The sequence below is a fragment of the Chanodichthys erythropterus genome, chromosome 3, assembly GCF_024489055.1.
Source record: "Chanodichthys erythropterus isolate Z2021 chromosome 3, ASM2448905v1, whole genome shotgun sequence".
Classification (NCBI taxonomy): domain Eukaryota; kingdom Metazoa; phylum Chordata; class Actinopteri; order Cypriniformes; family Xenocyprididae; genus Chanodichthys; species Chanodichthys erythropterus.
The window spans coordinates 45,835,503-45,854,898 of NC_090223.1; the positions used below are offsets into that span (position 1 = coordinate 45,835,503).

The 19,396-nt window shown below is 35.6% G+C and overlaps 1 protein-coding gene across 1 annotated transcript; it reads right to left on the bottom strand.

Moving 5' to 3' along the window:
- Positions 1-148: 148 nt before the first annotated feature.
- On the bottom strand, positions 149-18,184 carry kctd5a (potassium channel tetramerization domain containing 5a). Its single transcript, XM_067382493.1, has 6 exons — positions 17,859-18,184; positions 15,592-15,700; positions 15,318-15,409; positions 13,372-13,467; positions 7,142-7,267; positions 149-2,283 (listed from the first exon to the last, which is right to left on the bottom strand). Exons 1-6 carry the CDS (start codon positions 18,078-18,080, stop codon positions 2,254-2,256), a joined length of 675 nt encoding a protein of 224 aa, XP_067238594.1. The 5' UTR covers positions 18,081-18,184; the 3' UTR covers positions 149-2,253.
- Positions 18,185-19,396: the final 1,212 nt, after the last annotated feature.

Consider the following 19,396-nt stretch of genomic DNA (forward strand, 5'->3'; position numbering starts at 1 on the left):
AATACACAAATTGTAAGCATAAAAAAAATACAAATACAAAAACATGTTATAGGATAATAAGTATAGGAACAGCAGTGACAAAGTGGAGCAAAAGTCATTTCAGTCTGCTTCTGCCCATTTTCAAAAATACATTTTGCAGATTGCACGCTTTAAATGAAGAAAAAAAAAAAAAAAAAAAAACGAGGCAGGACATCAGACGCCCACACCCGCCTTAGGTGAAACAAAATGGTGCCCATCAGAAACGAGTTTATGTAAACAGGCAACCGAAATGTCGACCGTGACTGACAAGGTCCAACAGACATAATGGAGACGTGTGAACGGTGCATCAGTGTGCACTTTCTCCATCAAGATCTAGGAGGCAGGACGTAAAGAAACGAGTTTAAGGGCTGCAGCGCCCTACACAGTGATGATAACCATCACTCTCCAGTGTCTCGGCCAGGATGTCAGCGGTGAGCGATGGGCGTTTTCAGTGCGTTGTCTGGATGCCATGCACTGTGGAGCCTCGGAGGCTATAACAGAGGCACATTTCACCACGAGACACTGACTCAGTGAGCAAGCAACGTAACACTCCACTGATAAGGACCCAAACCTCCTCTCTAGCTGCTAAGACACAAGGTTGACAGTAACTAACTAGGTAATTGAGAGGATATGTAAACATACAGGTCTTAAAACCAAACTAGAATGTGGTGTCACATAAGTCAAGGTAAGTAAACGTGTAGCATTATTGTTTATAAAACACTAGCCATGTAAACTTCGCCTTGATCAGGCAATATTAAGAGATCAAATGAATCTCTGCAAAACATTATAGCTTGTATTCCACTAGTAAAAGCCCTTTGTGTGTGTGTGTGTGTTGGTGTGTATATGTGTGTGCAAGAGAGGATTAGGAAAAATAGCATGCACTGAATATTATGCTCTTTAGTCTATGTACACAAATAGATATGCTTGTAGCCTAGCAAAAGTGATGTGTTATTTCCCTGACCACAATTCCAAATGAAATTCAGATCTTGTGTAGGTTCAGTAAAGGCAACATTGTCAAAATATGTTTTTTTTTTTTGTTTTGTTTTTTTAAATAAACTACAGGATTATGTATATTTGGAATCTAAATTCAACTTGAACAAGTTGAAACGAAGCAAATTCAAAACAGCAGTGTTAAACTATATGGATAATAATTTTTCACTCTTCTAGAAGTGCCCTTTCTGTCTCCATCACTTACCAAAGTGTGAATAAAAGAAGCCCTACAACACCACTAATTAACAGTCACTGTCATGTAAGTAAAGCGTTGTTCGAAACGGTATTGCCAAAACAAATCAAACTCAATGTCTTTGTAGCCTTGCCTTAATTCTCCAATTAAACCAAATCTATCAACATCTCTGTCACAAAGTCAACGCGTTTCATTTGTTAACAGTGTCAGGTGTTTTTTTCACCCCCCCCCCAAAAAACATTTAAAAAAGTTCCAGTTTAACCAAAATCCACGTGGAATGAATGTGGGGATGGAAGACAAACATTTTTCTGTTCTGTTTTTAACCAACTCAAGGCAGCAACAGTGAAACCTCACAAAACGTGAGGAAACTTTGAGGCAAACTGTTATGGATGTTCTTTCACCCTTCTGGTATAAAAACTAACACTATGTAAGTCAAAAAAATTCAATAAAATCATAATCTCATCAGTGCTAAAACAAAAATCCTTTCAATAAAAATCCATCATCCCTTTACCAGCCAATGATACAGACAAGCCACCTGAATATTGTAATCTCAATCAAAAAAAAAAAAAAAAACCTTTTTCCACTCTCTTAATTATAATTTCAAAAAATGATGAGGTTTAACTTCCTGGAATAATATACAGTTTTAAATATATATGTATATATATATATATATATATTTTTTTTTCCTTTTTTGAAATAATTGCTCACTGGACAACAAATGACACGATAAACATATTTTGTGAAAGTCGATTAGAGACCCTGAGTAAATATGATTGGACCAGACGTGATTGAGGCCCTTTTTGCTCAGCTTACTAATGACATGCATATTCCTACCTTTCAAACAAAAGGATTCGGATGAATCCGTTGATGTCAAGAACCAACAGACCGGTATAACTGTGCAGGCACAAACAAGTGTCAATTATTCTAAATCAAAACATAACATCCACTTTAAATAGGTTGTCATTCCGCTTGACAAATTTCTCTCTCGATGTGATATGGTGCATGTTGTTTTGCCCAGCAACTGCAGGACTGGAGGAAATAAAACAGTTGTTTCACATTCGAGAGCCTTGTTCTTGAAGAATCTGTAAAAGAGGAACAACTGTCAATGGATGGAATGGAAGATGAACGTCAGCATGTCTAGATAAAACAGGGGAAGACAAATTAAATATCAAAATAAGATTTAAAATTCATCGCAAAATAAAAAGAAATTCAGTTTGGGTCATTTCTGTGAATCACTTCAACACTAAATTGGCTTGCATAACTCTCAAATGTCCAAAGGGCCACTTGCGTAGTGCATAAGTTATGAAACATTTTTAAATATGTAAATAAAAATATGGCTGTATACTTGAATTAATCTAAGTAATACTGTTATATATATATATACACACACACACACATGTATGACATCAAAGTGCTAGAGCGATTTGAGAGCAGATGGCTCCTTATGCTTTTGAATCACTCAGGCTATACTTTGATGTCATACACCGATCATTGGTTTCACTCAGGTCGTTCAAAACGCGGATTCAGAAATGAAACACTGCTGTGCATTACGCAGAGATGAACAGTAACATTAAATTTTCATTAGCAAAACTTAAATCAAAGACATTAATGATTATTATAGTAAAATTTACTACTACGTTAGTTGACTTTTCCTATATTTAGTCATACTGTCAGTTATATTATACATATATTATCTTCTTTTATGGGAACATGTCAAAATATACAAAAAAAAAATCATATTCAGATATTTTATAAGGACCCCCTAGCATTATGTCAAGGACCACTAGGGGTCCATGGACCCCTGGTTGAGAAACACTTAACTCATATGATCTAAATATGAGACAAAAACTCATATCTTTAAATTTTAGGGACTTTCTGACTACATTCTATAGGCCTAATCTCACAGTGAGTTGTTGCCATTGTTGTGCTCCTCAAACTGTTCCTGAACTATTTTTGCTTTGTGGCAGGGCGCATTATCCTGCTGAAAGAGGCCACCAGGGAATACCGTTTCCATGAAAGAGTGTACATGGTCTGAAACAATGCTAGGTAGGTGGTACGTGTCAAAGTAACATCCAGATGGATGGCAGGACCCAAGGTTTCCCAGCAGAACATTGCCCAAAGCATCACTCTGCCTCCGCCGGCTTGCCTTCTTCCCATAGAGTATCCTGGTGCCGTGTGTTCCCAGGTAAGCGACGCACATGCACCCAGCCATCCACGTGATGTAAAAGAAAACGTGATTGATCAGACCAGGCCACCTTCTTCCATTGCTCCGTGGTCCAGTTCTGATGCTAACATGATGCTTTCATCAGGAGTCAGCATGGGCATCCTGACTGATCTGTGGCTATGCAGCCGCATCAACAACAAACCGTGAAGCACTGTGTATTCTGACACCTTTCTTTCAGAACCAGCATTAACTTATTGAGCAATTTGAGCTACAGTAGGATCGGACCACACGGGCCAGCCTTCGCTCCCCATGTGCATCATTGAGCCCTGGCCACCCATGACCCTGTCATCGCTTCACCACTGTTCCTTCCTTGGGCCACTTTTGATAGACACTGACCACTGCAGAACTTCAGCTGTCCATGGTCATAATGTTATGCCTGATCGGTGCGTCAAATAAATAAAGATGTATACTGAATCTCTTTAAAATATGTTGCTATATCACCCGGCCCTAAACGTGAGGCCTTTGCGTATTTGTTAAAGTGAATGGGTCTCATTCATGAAACATTCATAAATATACGAGTAAATATGTGAGTGATTTGCACGTAAACATACTTTCCCGAAAACTCTTCTCCTGATTCACAAATACTTCGTAAACATCAGAAGTGATAGTGAAATGTGTGTGTTAATGGATTCCAATCAGTCGTAAATGGGACACGCGTGCACGCTCATTCTCAATTACCATAAATCCCGCCCATTAAATCCGACTGACAACTATATATGGGCATAATTTTATGACACCAAATGAAGGATTTTGGCCATTTTATAGGAAACAAGTTCCATAGTTTGCCCAGCCCTATTGAAATCAATTCATTATTTGATTAAAGTGCTCCGTTTGCAGATGCTATCGGTGCGTTCACGCGGCCTCGTAATTCCTGTAGTTACAAGATTCTAGCTTGTAAAAAGCGTTCACGTCCTCGTAGAGATCATAAAATACTCCTAGATCGACCACAAAATTACACTGGTATTCAGGGACAGGCATTATGGTGGTTTAAGTCATACCTATCAGACCGTCACAATTTTGTTTATATAAATGGGGAAAAATCTAAGATAACGATAGTAAACTATGGAGTGCCGCAAGGATCTGTGTTAGGACCTCTGCTATTTTCAATCTACATGCTGCCACTCGGCAATATTATAAGAAAACATGGGATTAGTTTCCACTGCTATGCCGATGATACTCAGCTATATATATCATCACGACCAGATGAAATCTCTAAATTATCCAATCTGACAGAGTGTGTTAAAGAAGTAAAACATTGGATGACTAGTAATTTTCTTCTATTAAATTCAGATAAGACTGAAGTATTACTTATTGGGCCAAAAACCTGTACACAGAATCTCTCAGACTACAATCTGCATTTAGAAGGATGTACTGTTACTCCATCCTCGACAGTTAAAGACCTAGGTGTTATATTAGACAGCAACTTGTCCTTTGAAAATCATATTTCATATGTTACAAAAACAGCCTTCTTTCACCTCAGAAACATTGCTAAAATACGGAATATGTTATCTATTTCTGATGCAGAAAAGTTAGTTCATGCTTTCATGACGTCTCGAATAGATTACTGTAATGCATTATTAGCTGGTTGTCCTGCTTCCTCAATAAACAAGCTACAATTAGTACAAAATGCAGCTGCTAGAGTTCTTACCAGGTCAAGAAAATATGATCATATAACACCAATCTTATCATCTCTACACTGGTTACCCATTAAGTTCCGTATCGATTATAAAGTATTGCTAATGACCTATAAGGCTCTAAATGGTTTAGCTCCTGTATACTTAACCAATCTTCTGTCGCCCTACAATCCTTCACGCTCTTTAAGATCACAAAATTCTGGACTTCTGGTTGTACCTAGGATATCTAAGTCCACTAAAGGAGCTAGAGCGTTTTCACATTTGGCTCCTAAACTCTGGAATAGCCTTCCTGATAATGTTCGGGGCTCAGACTCGCTCACCCAGTTTAAATCTAGATTAAAGACGCATCTCTTTAGCCAAGCATTCACATAACACATCTCATACCAGATCAACTGCACATGACTATCTTTGCTTAAAGTTATGAACAGCAGCTACGCTAATTGTTCTCCTTTTGCTTTTCTGTTTTACCTCGGGACACCCGCCCTGAGGTGACTAGAGAGTACATCAGCTTCAGTTTGTATCCAGCCTCTTAAGAAGACCTCAGATGACCATCACCTGTGAAGAGACGGCGCCAGCTCCTGCGAGGACTTCAGGAGACGCAATCATCTAGATCAACATTCACATTGCACAATCTCTATATCCTAATTTATTGTTAATGTAATTCATTTTCCAGGAGCTCATTACTTCTACCTTCAGTTAAACTGCTAACAGTGATTGTAATTACCTAAAGTATATTATTTGCTAACTACATTCTTTAAATTGTAATGTTGACATCCATTTTCTGTAAAGCTGCTTTGAAATGATATGTATCGTGAAAAGCGCTATACAAATAAATTTGAATTGAATTGAATTGAATTGAATCGTAGAGCTCGTAATTACAGTTTGTAAGCTGGGAGTTTTCTGAAAGCTCCCACATGTAACATGTGGCCACTATACCACCTGACCGCTGTAGATTGATTTATTAGGCGTTGATAGTGGTGCCATGGAAACGCATAATTTCCAGTCCAAGGACCAAAAGGACGCGAACAGCTCCGAATATAACGTCATTTCAAGATAGCGGTAAATACAAGGTAACGTGAACGCAGCTTATTACTGGCTCGCACAACAAAAGTAAAAAGAAAAAAACGTATGTAATTACTATATATAATATTTTTTCAAAATGCTGTAAATATGTACCTTATTAAGGTGAATTAAAATGCAGCCTTATTAATGAGCAAAACGTTCGGATGTTAAACGCACTATTTACGCGTGGCTGGGAGCAAGTGTAGATTTCTTTCGTACCAACTAAGATTTGGAAAATACGAACATTTTAATGAATCCGAAAATTTACGCCAGAACCACTTTACACATGATTTACACAAAAATTCGTTCTGCTCGTGTTTCATGAATGAGACCCATTGTGTGGACCTCACAGGAAATGTACAACAATGCCTTGGTGATCTCACTCCAACTTGTTTATTACAGTGCATGACCTGTGTTGCCTTGATCCTGCATTACCCTGCCACTAAACTCGAATGAAACCATAAAAGAAGATTTTCAGGAGGAAACTTGTGGCTGCTGCAGCAGCTGATGGGGAGGAGGAGCATTAAATATTGAGCAGGTTTTCCATCATTATCTGGGAAAGGAAAGCCGACTGGATGAGCTGAGGATATAATTCTAGGGCTTTCTAATAGGCACGAGTATAGCCAGACAGCATGCATCAAACTGAGCATTAGTAACAGAGATTTAGAGGGAGGGAGAGAGCGAGCGGGCGCCACTGCCTTCAGCATTCAGCAGAGACCTAATTATCAGCTTAAGTGATATGTAAATGATGCCTCACCAAGAAATACTGAGAGAAAAAAAAAAAAAAAAAAAAAAGTATTTCCACATCCTTAGTGTGCACAGCATGCAAGGAAACAAAACACTCATGCATGAACACATTTGATCTGGTTAATCAACTCTTTGAGTACTGTTGTGTCATGTGATCATCTGAAGAGCAGAGCTGTGGGATATTTTCTTACGATCTGTGCATAAGTGACTATTTCTGTGTGTGCACGAGGGAAGAGCGCATGGGAGACTGTAAAAGGGTTCTGTCATCCTCACCTTGGCCTTTTCACTGGGCTCGCTGTTTGTGCCGTACGACTGATTGTGCAGCTCCTTAGAAACCACGCAGAGGAACTCTGCTTGATCCTCATTTCCGTAGTTGTACGAAGAGCCGATACTAACCAACTGTCAGGAGAGAGAGGAAAGGAAAACACATGACGACAGTATTTCCATACTAAACTGATTTGACTACAATGTTAATAAAATGTAAACAAATCCACAAACACTCCAACTTGCGATGCATTCTTTTGCTGCAGGTAATAATGTGTAAAACCACAAAATCAAAAGAAAATTTAAATTCACTCCAAATTCACATAACAGTAATGGACCAAAAATATTTCATTAAACTGCATTGAAAGTATTGGTAGTATTTACGGAATTTAGTAATGTTAATTATAATTTATGCTGAATTACAGCAATTAGGACTTGTTTTAGACTGTACCACTGCAAAAATTGTAATTTGAAAATCTTTTTATTTATTTATTTTTTTTATCAGAATGATCTGGATTTGGAAATCCCATGTTTTGCTATCCAGGATCAGGTAATCCATCTTACTTTTGTGCTGGTTTTTCAAAGAAAAATTGGATTGGATCACCATGATCCAGATACACACTTTTTCAGATTACCAAATCTGGATTGCCAGTGCTCTACGGAGCCCCTAAAGGGACAAGATGATAGAAAGAATATGGGTTTTGAATTAAATATAATATTTTTGTTGGATATTTACAGCTGTTTGGGGATTGTTTTATGGCACCAAAATATTTTTTTTTACTTTACAGTAGGTTACCGAAAGGCTAAATATGTAGATTAATGTCTACTTCTAATTTATTTAACAGTTAAACTAATCAAGAGCAAAACAAAAAAAATGTGTATGTATATTACATGATATAAATGTTGTATTTTTTGACCAGTTTTAAAGTTTTACTACATTTTCCTCCTGGAATCCGGATCATGATAATCCTGTTTTCTTGGATCAAAGTTATCCAAATCCTACTGACAAGCTTTGAACAACACAAACTGAAGGTTTGATCCAGATTAAAACTAGGATTGGATTTTGTGATCTAATCTAATTTCAGAATCCTTTTTTCCTTTTGAACAACCCATTTTCAAGATTTGATCCAATCCGAAAGCCGGAATACGATCAGATTACTTTTGAACAACTGGCCCTAGATGTAAAGAAACAAAACTCAAACACTCACAACATAAGTGTTTGCTTGGGGAGGGGGGTATGTGTCAACTTCTGAGTCACGCTGAGTAGCATTACAGAACAAGTCAAGTGGGCAAGCAAGATGTAGAAAATCAACAAACCCATCATAGATGACTTACAATCAATGTTTTGTTTAGACGTTGAATAGGAGCATCAACGTGGCAGGAAGGTGATCATTGTTTTTTTTTGTTGATTAGTCTGAACCACCAGAAGCTCCCTTAGATCAGTGGATCTCAACCTTTTTAACTTTAAGGCCAAAAAATATTTTTAAGGCCCTCCCTCCACTTAATTTCAACATTTTAGAGCTTGCCATAACTACAAAGAGGTATATTTGTTATGAAAACCAAATAATAAGAAATATCTGACTTTTTAGTTGTTTTAGCCTATTTTCATGCTCGTTTCATTTTCAGCAAACTGAAACTAAAAGAGACTGTTCAGACAGAGGGTGAAAACGGATATCTAAAAAATGTGTTTTTTGAACATTAAATGATGTAAATGTGTTTTAGTAGTAAAAAATATAGTAAAAAAAAATAAATAAATAAAAGTTATGAACCTGGAGCATAATAAGACCAACTGCCTTGGATGCTTCACTCACCACAGGTTGTCGAACCACAGACACTTCCTGCTACTGGCTAGAGATGAACACACTCGAGTACCAAACTCCCCCATTCGTATTTCACACCACAAATGACATCTCGTCCCTCAAACACCCCAAGCAAAAAGCCTTTGCATCGTTTTTGTGTTACCTTTCCACCACAAGAGCATGCATATGCAAAAATAAAAGCAAACAGTGTTTAGCATGCTAGTCAAATAAAAGCAACCTTCCAAAAACATTTTCCACTGCTCTTACTAGACGCATGATATTGATCTCAACACTAAATATTCTAAGCTGCCCTCAAAGCAAACACCACATGTATCTCTAAAAAATGTACACAAGGGGTGGATAGCATAACAAGTGTATATCCTCCTGGGACCCAGGAATAGACTTCTGTCCTCTGTAGTGGACATTATATTTGAGTGATTTTCTCTGACATCATACATGTCACAGTTTTAAGTCTGGATGTCCTGTAAAGAGCACATTCAGGGCTTTGCAGAGATACCAGATTTTTAGAGGTTTCCCCATGACAACAACAACTTCTTGGTCTTTAATTATGACTGAAAATGAAAATTAGCACTCTTATGGAAATATGATAATATTTTGTGATTAAATTTAAAATTTATTTAAATCGGATTACTTTTCAAATTGTTTATTATAAATCAACATCTCAGGAAAATGATATGGGGTTTCAAATCAAAATATGACTTTCTGTTATGAAACAGAACATTGATTTCATACATGTCCACTGTAGAGGACACCAGGACTTAAATCATGTTTATCAGGCATTTTAGGAGACACAACAAGTGAATAGGGAAAGAAATTATATGTCAGTATTCCTATTAATTATTAGATATTATTATGAAAATGTTACCAATTATTGCTCACATTATTACACTTCTTTTTTCATTGCATGTTGCTCCAAGAATACATTACTATGCAAATTAGATACAGTGTATAGATACATTGTATTGAATGGGAAAACCGATGTATGGCCATTTTACCCTCATATTGCATAAAGTAAAATGGTATATCAATTAATTCCATTATATGTTTCATAACATAGTTGAGAATCATCTTTATACATAGTTTGGTTAAAAACAATATTGAAGCCTAAAAATTGATTGGTGATTAAAAAAAAAATCCATTGTTTTTGCCTATAAATGTCATTTCATGTCATTTTATTTTTTAAACAACTTAGTCCTGGTGTCCACTACAGAGGACATATCATAACATATGAATAAAATATAATTTTTAAAAAAAATTATTTTTTCATTTGTTTCTTATGCTCTAAACAATATAATGACGTGAAAAAAATGCTAAATTCAAAAAAAAAAAAAAATGTTGGGTCCCAGGAGGATATTAATTATTGCTGAAAAACAAATTCAACCGAAAATAAAAATAAATAAATTGTGAATTAAATATGTTCTATACTTTGACATAAATTACAGGTACTTCATTATATCGAGATATCATGATATAATGATGTGACGATACGTATTGTTGATGTAAGCAATAGCTATGATGCGCAATATAGTTATTTTTATTCAAGACTGTATAAAGTACAATTCACCCAAAAATGTAAATTTTGTCATCATTTACTCACCCTTATGTCATTCCAAACCTTTAAGATTTTTGTTCAACTTCCAAACACAAGATATTTCTATCCTTCCATTTAAAGTCCATTCCTCTAAAACTTAAAAAAATCCAAAAATGTCATAAAGCCATCAGAAAAATAATCAGTCGAGTGGTCTAATCCAAATCCAAGTCTTCTGAAGAGACACAATAAGCATACTGGAGTAAACAGGGATGATTACATGCTTGTGATGCACAAAAAAAATAACATGGGAGTGAGTAAATGCAGAACTTACATTTTTGGATGAACTAACGATTTACAGTTTGGGTATAGCCATTTTGACATGCTTTCTTGCGAACTAACTCAACTGATTGCACTGATCATCTAAAGCGCATATGCGCTGCGGGAACGACACTCAAAGTGAAAGCGCAAACATCATATCACATTTAGCTTTATTAGTATGATTATTCAAAGCATTTTCGATGGTTTATTCTTATATGTATAGTGCATTAATAGCAGGAGAGGCGGGACGAGCACCGCGTGTGTGGCTTGTCTATGTAGAGATCCAACGAATGCCTGCATTGAAATTGCGAATAAAAGTTAAAGTTTACGGAGTTTCGGTGACATTACTACAGTAAACTACTATAAAAATATTGAATATACTGTATAATAATGCAATGGGGAATATTTGTATCATGAGTTCAGTATCCTGATTTGTATCGAATCGTGACATAACTGTATCGTTACACCCCTATTCATTTCTACTGAAGGAAATTAATTTTGCTGGAAAATGGAAATTCAATCAAAATGTTCTATTTTGTATATTTATATAAATAAAATACATTAATAATAATTATTATTGTTGTTATTATTATTATTTAAATAGCTGGATGTTCCTCTGTATAAATAGTGAAGCTGATTATGTACTCTCTAACACATATCTATCATTACATATAAACATACCACACCCACCCGGCCCTAACATTTATATGAATATAATAAATTTTTTATTAAATAAATAAGCACCTAAAATATTAAAACACGTATAGCACACACACTATTATATGTTGCTTAGTAAGAAAGAATTTCAACAACATTAATGAAAGTATTTTCCTAAATCTAAATATTTAAAAATAAACACCTGTTATGGCAGTACCGATGACATCTGACACTGACAGAAACAACAATCCAACATTCGATCAAGACCCCTTTCACAGTTTCTCAGAAGCATCATAGTTGGGTGAAATATTATAGCGGTGAATGAGAGACTTCATTATATATATTTTTTTGCGTTTCCATTTGCTCAAATAGCAAAAGAAAAACTCCACAATAGTGTTTTCATAATTTTCAAAAAAAGTGGAAAAAAAATAGAGCGATTGATAACGGCAGTCAGAAGTGAGAAAGATATCATTTTTACTGTCACTCCCATAACTGCTGTATTAGAAACACTCTCACAGCAGCGTTAACTAGTTTTTTGTAATTTGATGCAATGGTGATAAAATACTAAGTACAGTGTTATAAATGTACATACTTTTTTTAAAAATGAAAATATAAAAAACTTTGCAGGATTTCCGATATTGATGACCGTTAAAACACGTCATCATCACAGTCTGTGAAAAGGGTCTATTGGTGCATTTTCAACGTTGCATTACAGGGAATGCCTGGCATTCTGTCACCTTACTGCTGCCCATATAAGGAAACACTTCAGGACGAGCCAAAAGCAGGTCAGGAGAGCCCACACACCTCACTCACTGCTCTGGGGAAAACCCTCCTATACCACATGGTTCATTCACTGGGCAACACCACCTCTACACCACATATTGTCAGAAAAACATCCCCATTCACTAGAGGTTTGGCTTTGAATTTTCAGCGGATGGACTTCAGTTCATTCATACAAACCTGAGCTGAGTTGGTTCATAGGTTTTATGAGAAAGAAAAAGCATATTGATTCAAACGACAGGTAAAAATTAAGTGTTTTTTCCAACTGTGGTAAGCATAGTGAAATTAGCATCCCACAATTTGAATCAGTAAGTAACATCTAACCGCTGGTTTTTGATCACAGATGTCCAAACCATCACTTTAAAGAACAGGTTGTTACACCCGGTCTACAACGGACACGACTGATGACCACAACGGCTTTAGTTGGTCCACACTGGAAGTTGCATGCCATTGTGCAATACTCTGCTGTTAACTTTATATCCAACAATGCTATGGCCGACAACCAGTAAATGGCTGGTATTAAAATGACACAATTTTGTCCAGAAAAAAAAAAATAAATAAATAAAGGAAATGAGCATGAACACTTAAATAAACAATATCTGCCAATACACACTATCCTTCAAAAGTTTGGGGTCAGTAAGATTTTTTTTTATTTTGAGGTGAACGAAGTCTCTTGTGCTCATGTATTTATTGGATAAAACATTCAGTAAATTTAAAATAAACGTATTTAATCCAAAGCCATTACTCCAGTCTTCAGCGTCAGCCGATTCTTCAGAAATCATTCTAATATTATGATTTGCTGCTCAAGAAACATTTATTATTATCATCAATATTGAAAACAGCCGTGCTGCTTGATATTTTTGTGGAAAACGCGATACATTTTTTTCAGAACTCTGAATAGAACATGTCTCTTTTCTCAAAAATGTGAGACATTTAATGTGTCCCTTTTCTAAAAAAAATAGATATCTTAATGACCCCCAAACCTTTGAATGGTAGAGTACATTTACATTTAAAAAAAAAATCTTTAATATCGGCCATTAACCAATATGGTACAGATATTCTAAGCATCCCCAATTAAAATTCTCCAGTATGCTAGAATTTTAATCCCACTGCTCTATTGTGTTTCTAATCACCTGTTCAAACTTCCAGCCATCTGACATGGTGGAGACCATCTGTGTCAGTTCCTCCTCCTGACACTGTAGGACTCTGTAGACGTGCTTCACAGGGAGCTGAGGGCAGAGGAAAGACTATGTGAATACAAAAACACTGCCACATTATGAAAAGTCAAGGCAAACTTTCTTTTTGTCTGTGCTCTGATCATTCCTGCAAACCCACACGTGTCACCAGACGAAGGTGCTGAGAAGGCAGATTTCAGAGGACACCTTTGTCATGGTATACAGCAGGAGCATTGTGAAAGGATCTGAAAAGCTGTGCAAGATGAAACCATGCAGAATACAGGTTGGCAGAATCTCCCAGATTACAGCGTTTTTGACTGGTTCATGTGTTTGTTTTGAATCAACGGGCCTCGTTCATGTAACACGAACACAAGAAGGGTGTAAATAATTTGTCAAAATAAAACATTTTACGCAAGAATGGTTTTATGAATGATTTACACAGAAATTTGTTCTGCTCATGTTTCATAAAGGGCCAATATGGAAGCATGTTTCTGACAGGGAATTAAAAAAAAAAAAAAAAAAAACTTTATTTCTGCCATTTTTCTTTCATATTTCTGGCAATTTCTAATTTAAATCTTACAATTTTGACAATTTTTTCAGAATTGCAAATTTATATCCCGCAATTGACTTTTTTTCCAATTCTGACTATTTTTCATAACTGAGGGTTTCTATCCTGCAATTCTATATTTCAGACTGAATTTATATCCCACAATTCTATTTTTTTCAGAAATGTGACTTTATATCCCGCAATTCTGACTATTTTTCAGAACTGAGGGTTTCTATCCTGCAATTCTATTTTTCGAACTGAATTTATATCCCGCAATTCTGACTATTTTTCAGAATTTCAAATTTGTATACCGCAATTCTAACTATTTTTCCAGAACTGAGATTTTATATCCTGCAATTCTAACTGTTTTTCAGAACTGAGGGTTTCTATCCTGCAATTCTGATTATTTTCCAAACTGCGACTTTATATCCCGCAATTCAATTTTTTCTGCACTGCGACTTTATATCCCACAGTTCTATTTTTTTCAGAACTGCGACTTTATATCCACCAATTCTAACTGTTTTTCATAACTGAGGGTTTCTATCCTGCAATTCTATTTTTCAAACTGAATTTATATCCCGCAATTCGATTTTTTTCAGAACTGCAACTTTATATCCTGCAATTCTTACTATTTTTCAGAACTGAGGGTTTCTATCCTGCAATTCTGACTATTTTCCAAACTGCGACTTTATATCCCGCAAGTCTATTTTTCAGAACTGCAAGTTTATATCCTGCAATTCTTACTATTTTTCAGAACTGAGGGTTTCTATCCTGCAATTCTATTTTTTCGAACTGAATTTATATCCTGCAATTCTATTTTTTTTTTCAGAACTGCGACTTTATATCCCACTGTTGACTATTTTTTCAGAATTTCAAATCTATATACCGCAATTCTGACTATTTTTCCAGAACTGAGATTTTATATCCTGCAATTCTGATCATTTTCCAAACTGTAAGTTTATATCCCGCAATTCTATTTTTTCTGCAATGCGACTTTATATCCCAGTTCTATTTTTTTTCCAGAACTGCTACTTTATATCCAGCAATTGTGACTATTTTTCAGAATTGCAAATTTATATCCCACAATTTTTACTATTTTTTAAGACCTGCAAAGTTTATATTCTACAATTCTGACTATTAATATAGTCAATTGTCAGAATTGAGTCAATTATATGGTCAATATATAGTTTAATATAGTCAGATTATAGTCAATTCTGACTGGCTATACACAATTCTGACCACTTTTTCTCAGAATTGAGATATAAACTCGCAATTGCGAATTGCAGGATATAAAATTGATAACACTTTGATTAGTTTTGTTAAATATGTGAAGTAGCACAATCTCAGCTTGACTTACCTGAGCCGTCTTACAATCCCTCTCCCTGATTTTGTCTTTGACCAGTTTAATCAAAGAAGTGATATTGTAGAATTCAGCCTCTTCCAGCACACCTGAAAAATATGTTACAGATGAAATGTTTAATTAAAAACCACATATAGACAAAACAGCTTGATGTCAAGAACATGTAGAGCTTAAAAACAAGTTACAACTGAATTTAGCCGTCAGTGAGAAAAAAAATCTAACGGCATGTCCAGACATATCTTAAAAGTTCTTAATCACATTCCCATCATACCTTCCTCTGCTAGGCCTCGGTTCAGCACCAGCTTCCCATGTCTCAGATAGTTGAGCACTGGACCAAAATAAGTGGGATCACGGTCTATCAAATAAGCACCCGTTTCATCCTGGATGAGGAAAGAGTGTTGTCAGTACCATGATGCTTGTCTCCAAAGGGCTTTCAGCATAATAAACATAATGCAGATTATTATTAAAAACAACTCACCACCTTATCAGATAGTTTGTTCAAATTAAAGAAAATTTAAAAAGAAATAATAAACAGTGTTTTATCAGTACTCAAGGGTATCTGTTAAGACAAGGTGTGGCTGACATTTAACATACATGCTGCTGAGCCCATAGGGATGCCGATCCATCTCCAGCACAACATCATTACCACGGATCAATATCGAGGTCAGAAAAGTGAGCTTTATTTCACAACATTTACACTTAAATGACAGCAATTGGCAAGAGCGACTTCACGGTTAAATCATGAAATTTCTTATTTTGTAATGAAAACATCTTTATTTATAAAAGATATTTTTGACTAAGCCGAGGGACATAAGAAATTCTTAGCAGCTTTCAACTGTCGTTTCCCTAATAAATGATGCATACTGACCTTTAAAAGTTTAAAAGCATGCAGGCAACCCTATTTCTTCTTGTGTCACATAGAAGAAACTAGAAGATTTATTAAAAGACCAGTATATGACGTGATAAATATTCAACTTGGCGCATAACATATATAAGCATTCACTAATTAAACCAGTTTAATTAGTTGCTAATTCTACTCAGGATCAATTCCTGATCAATTATAATGTGTTGGGAGTATTAAAAGAGTTGTAGTTATTTACCATTTTGACTTTATATCCCACAGTTCTGACTATTTTTTTTTTCAGAACTACAACTTTATATCCCGCAATTCTTATTTTCAAGAATTTCACATTTATATCCCCAATTCTGACTATTTTTTATAGAATTTCAAATTTATATCCCGCAATGATGCATACTGACCTTTAAAAGTTTAAAAGCATGCGACAACCCTATCTTGTGTCAAATAGAAGAAACTAGAGGACCAGTATATGACATGATAAATATTCAACTTAGTGCATTAACATATATAAACATTCACTAAATAAACCAGTTTAACTGGTTGCTAATTCTACTCAGGATCAATTCCTGATCAATTATAATGAGTATTAAAAGAGTTGTAGTTATTAATCATTTTGCTGACAGCTTAAAAAAATAGGTATATATTGACAACCAATACCTCAAAAGGTTAAAAATGATAAATTTATTACTAAATAAAAAACCTTTGATTTATCCAATGTTAAATTCTTATTTACAAAGTAAACTGACCAACAGTTCTCATTATTTACTCCAAATAATCACTTTTCTAAAACCAATTATTTTACTAAACCATATAAACAATATTAATTCAACTCATATTTTTAGTTTAACCAGTTAAACATTATTGAAATGGTTTAACTGGATAAACACTAGTTTAACAAATTAGATAATAAGCACTAGTAAAATATTTTATAGCATAAGATTGCTTAGTTAACATTAAATATTTTGCATTTGATTGATATTGATGAATTGGACATTATGAACTAACAATTAGCAAGCTTTCCAAAAAATAATCAGCATTTAATAACCATCTAACCATATGTAGACATGAGTCCAAGAGTATTGTACATCGTTACTTCAATGCTTTTAATTATTAGTAAAGTCTTATTCTAAACTGTTACCAACATTTCAATAGTTCATAGCAAGAAGGTATCCAGTCAGATAAAAAAGTGAAACGCTTAATCAAACAAAAGCTAGTAATCTTAGTAAGATTTTTATTATAATTTCTATTTAAAGCGTCTAGTGAGATGAACACTAATTAAAGTTCTTCAGTTAGCACTTGACACGTAGCATTCAAGTTTGTACGGATATAAAAACTAAAGGCAAGATGTTTTCGCACTTCAATATTAACCGCTTAAACGAGCTGATGCTACTCAAAATATAACGTTACTACAAACATAACCATATCTGACAGTCTAGACTGCTAACTTTAATTGGTGAACAAGCTACATCAAGTGTTATCAGTTAAGCTAAGCTAGTAAGCGGAGCTCCATTGACTGTAACGTTAACTTCACCAGCTAGCCGTCAAGCTAAAACATTCAGACACATCAATATAGCGAAATATTACATCATCTCGCGTTTTTCCAGTGTAACTGAATCGCGTAAAGCCCAGACACGCGAAGTCTCGGTTAGTGTCCACGGTCATGCTCGCGGTATAAATACCTTGTCAGAGTCGAGGTCGGGGTCGGCCTGGCACAAGCGGTACAGGAACGATTTCGGGTCTCTGCACAGCGTTTGTCTCGTCGTGAGGAAGTACGTGCCGCCGACGTTCAGACGAACCCATTTGGACGAGCCGCTTCCGGACGGCTGCAGTCTCTCCCCGGGAGAAAGAGCGGGACACCTCCGACCATTCGAGCCGCTCGGGTCAGGGCTCTTCTCCGCCATCCCTCCTCTGCGCTCCCGCTGCCTGCCTGACTGATGGTGGAACTGAGCGAGAGCAGGAAGTGTGAGAGTTTGAGAGCTGCTGACTGTGAGCCCTGAGCCCTCCCTGCGCAGGCTGTGTCTGCAAACACACACAGATGATGCACATCTAGACCGCTCCTTTACTACACGAGCCGTGATGCTCTGTTATTACACCTAGCTAGGCTGCTCAATACGGGTTGACACACAGCCAGTTTTTTTTTTTTTTTTTTTTTACTGAAACTGTTAAGACTTTTATAGCCTACAGGAATTTTTCTTTCTTTCTCCTTCTGCGAAATTAGGCTATAATAAAAAAAAAGCAGAAGTGGACGGACAATGATGTCATTGTTGTTTAGGCGTTTAAAACAGCCACATGATTACTGATGTAATATTATGTCTGTCAAAGCGTGTGTTTACATTAGTATTCAGTTGTTTGTTTAGTCACATAAACACTTTTTTGTCAAATTAGTTAATAATACATTGATTTAGAAGATGAGTATGGAAGTCAATTTCTGTTACATGAAAATAATCATGCTTTGGTAAATCAGAATTATGTCAAAAAGTTGAATGCAAAGCCAACAAAGTAATAATTATCAGATAAAAAGCTGAAATTATGAATTACTAAATCAATGTCAACATTAAGATAACAATAACTAATGATGTAATTAAAAAGTCAATCATGATATACTATATAAGTCAAATAAAAAGTCAAAATTGTGAGATAAAAAGTCAGTTATGACAAAACATCAAAATTATGAAATAGTCATAATTATGTGATAAAACACTGAAATTATGATAAACTGAGTCAAAATTCTGGTATCATTATGAAATTCTGAAAATTCTGTTCCCATAATTTTGACTTTTCGCCTCATAATTATGACTTTATGTCATATTTATTGCATTTCTTCTTAGAAAGCTTACTTTTTTAAGTCATGCAGAGGTGTATTTAAGACTTGGGTAAAGTTGGTTTTATATTCGCACATTCTGACTTCTGATAAATTCAGACTTTCCAATAAATGTGCAATAAATTAAAGGTGCTAAAGAGGATCTTTTCGTCGACTGAGAATCCAAAGACTGAGTTTTTTAAATGAGCGCATGCGTAAGAGCCCCCCTCCTTCACAGCTCATTTCGAGGGAACGCCTCCCAAAACTCCTGCACGAGTATTGGAACACGAGTGTTTACCACCGGCATTCGCTGTGTAGTGTTAGTGGATACAATATGTCGGACTCATAATCTGCAGTTGTTACTCCTGTCTCCTGACAAAAACATTGCATGCGGCGCCTGTGGAGTGTGGAAAGTTA

Excerpts from the sequence above, each read along its gene's own strand:
- kctd5a (XM_067382493.1), bottom strand. The coding sequence starts at position 18,080 with ATGGCGGAGAAGAGCCCTGACCCGAGCGGCTCGAATGGTCGGAGGTGT. Across the intron at positions 15,701-17,858 it reads CCGACCTCGACTCTGACAAG|GATGAAACGGGTGCTTATTT; the intron begins GTATTTATACCG and ends TTCCTCATCCAG. Across the intron at positions 15,410-15,591 it reads CCGAGGCCTAGCAGAGGAAG|GTGTGCTGGAAGAGGCTGAA; the intron begins GTATGATGGGAA and ends CATATTTTTCAG.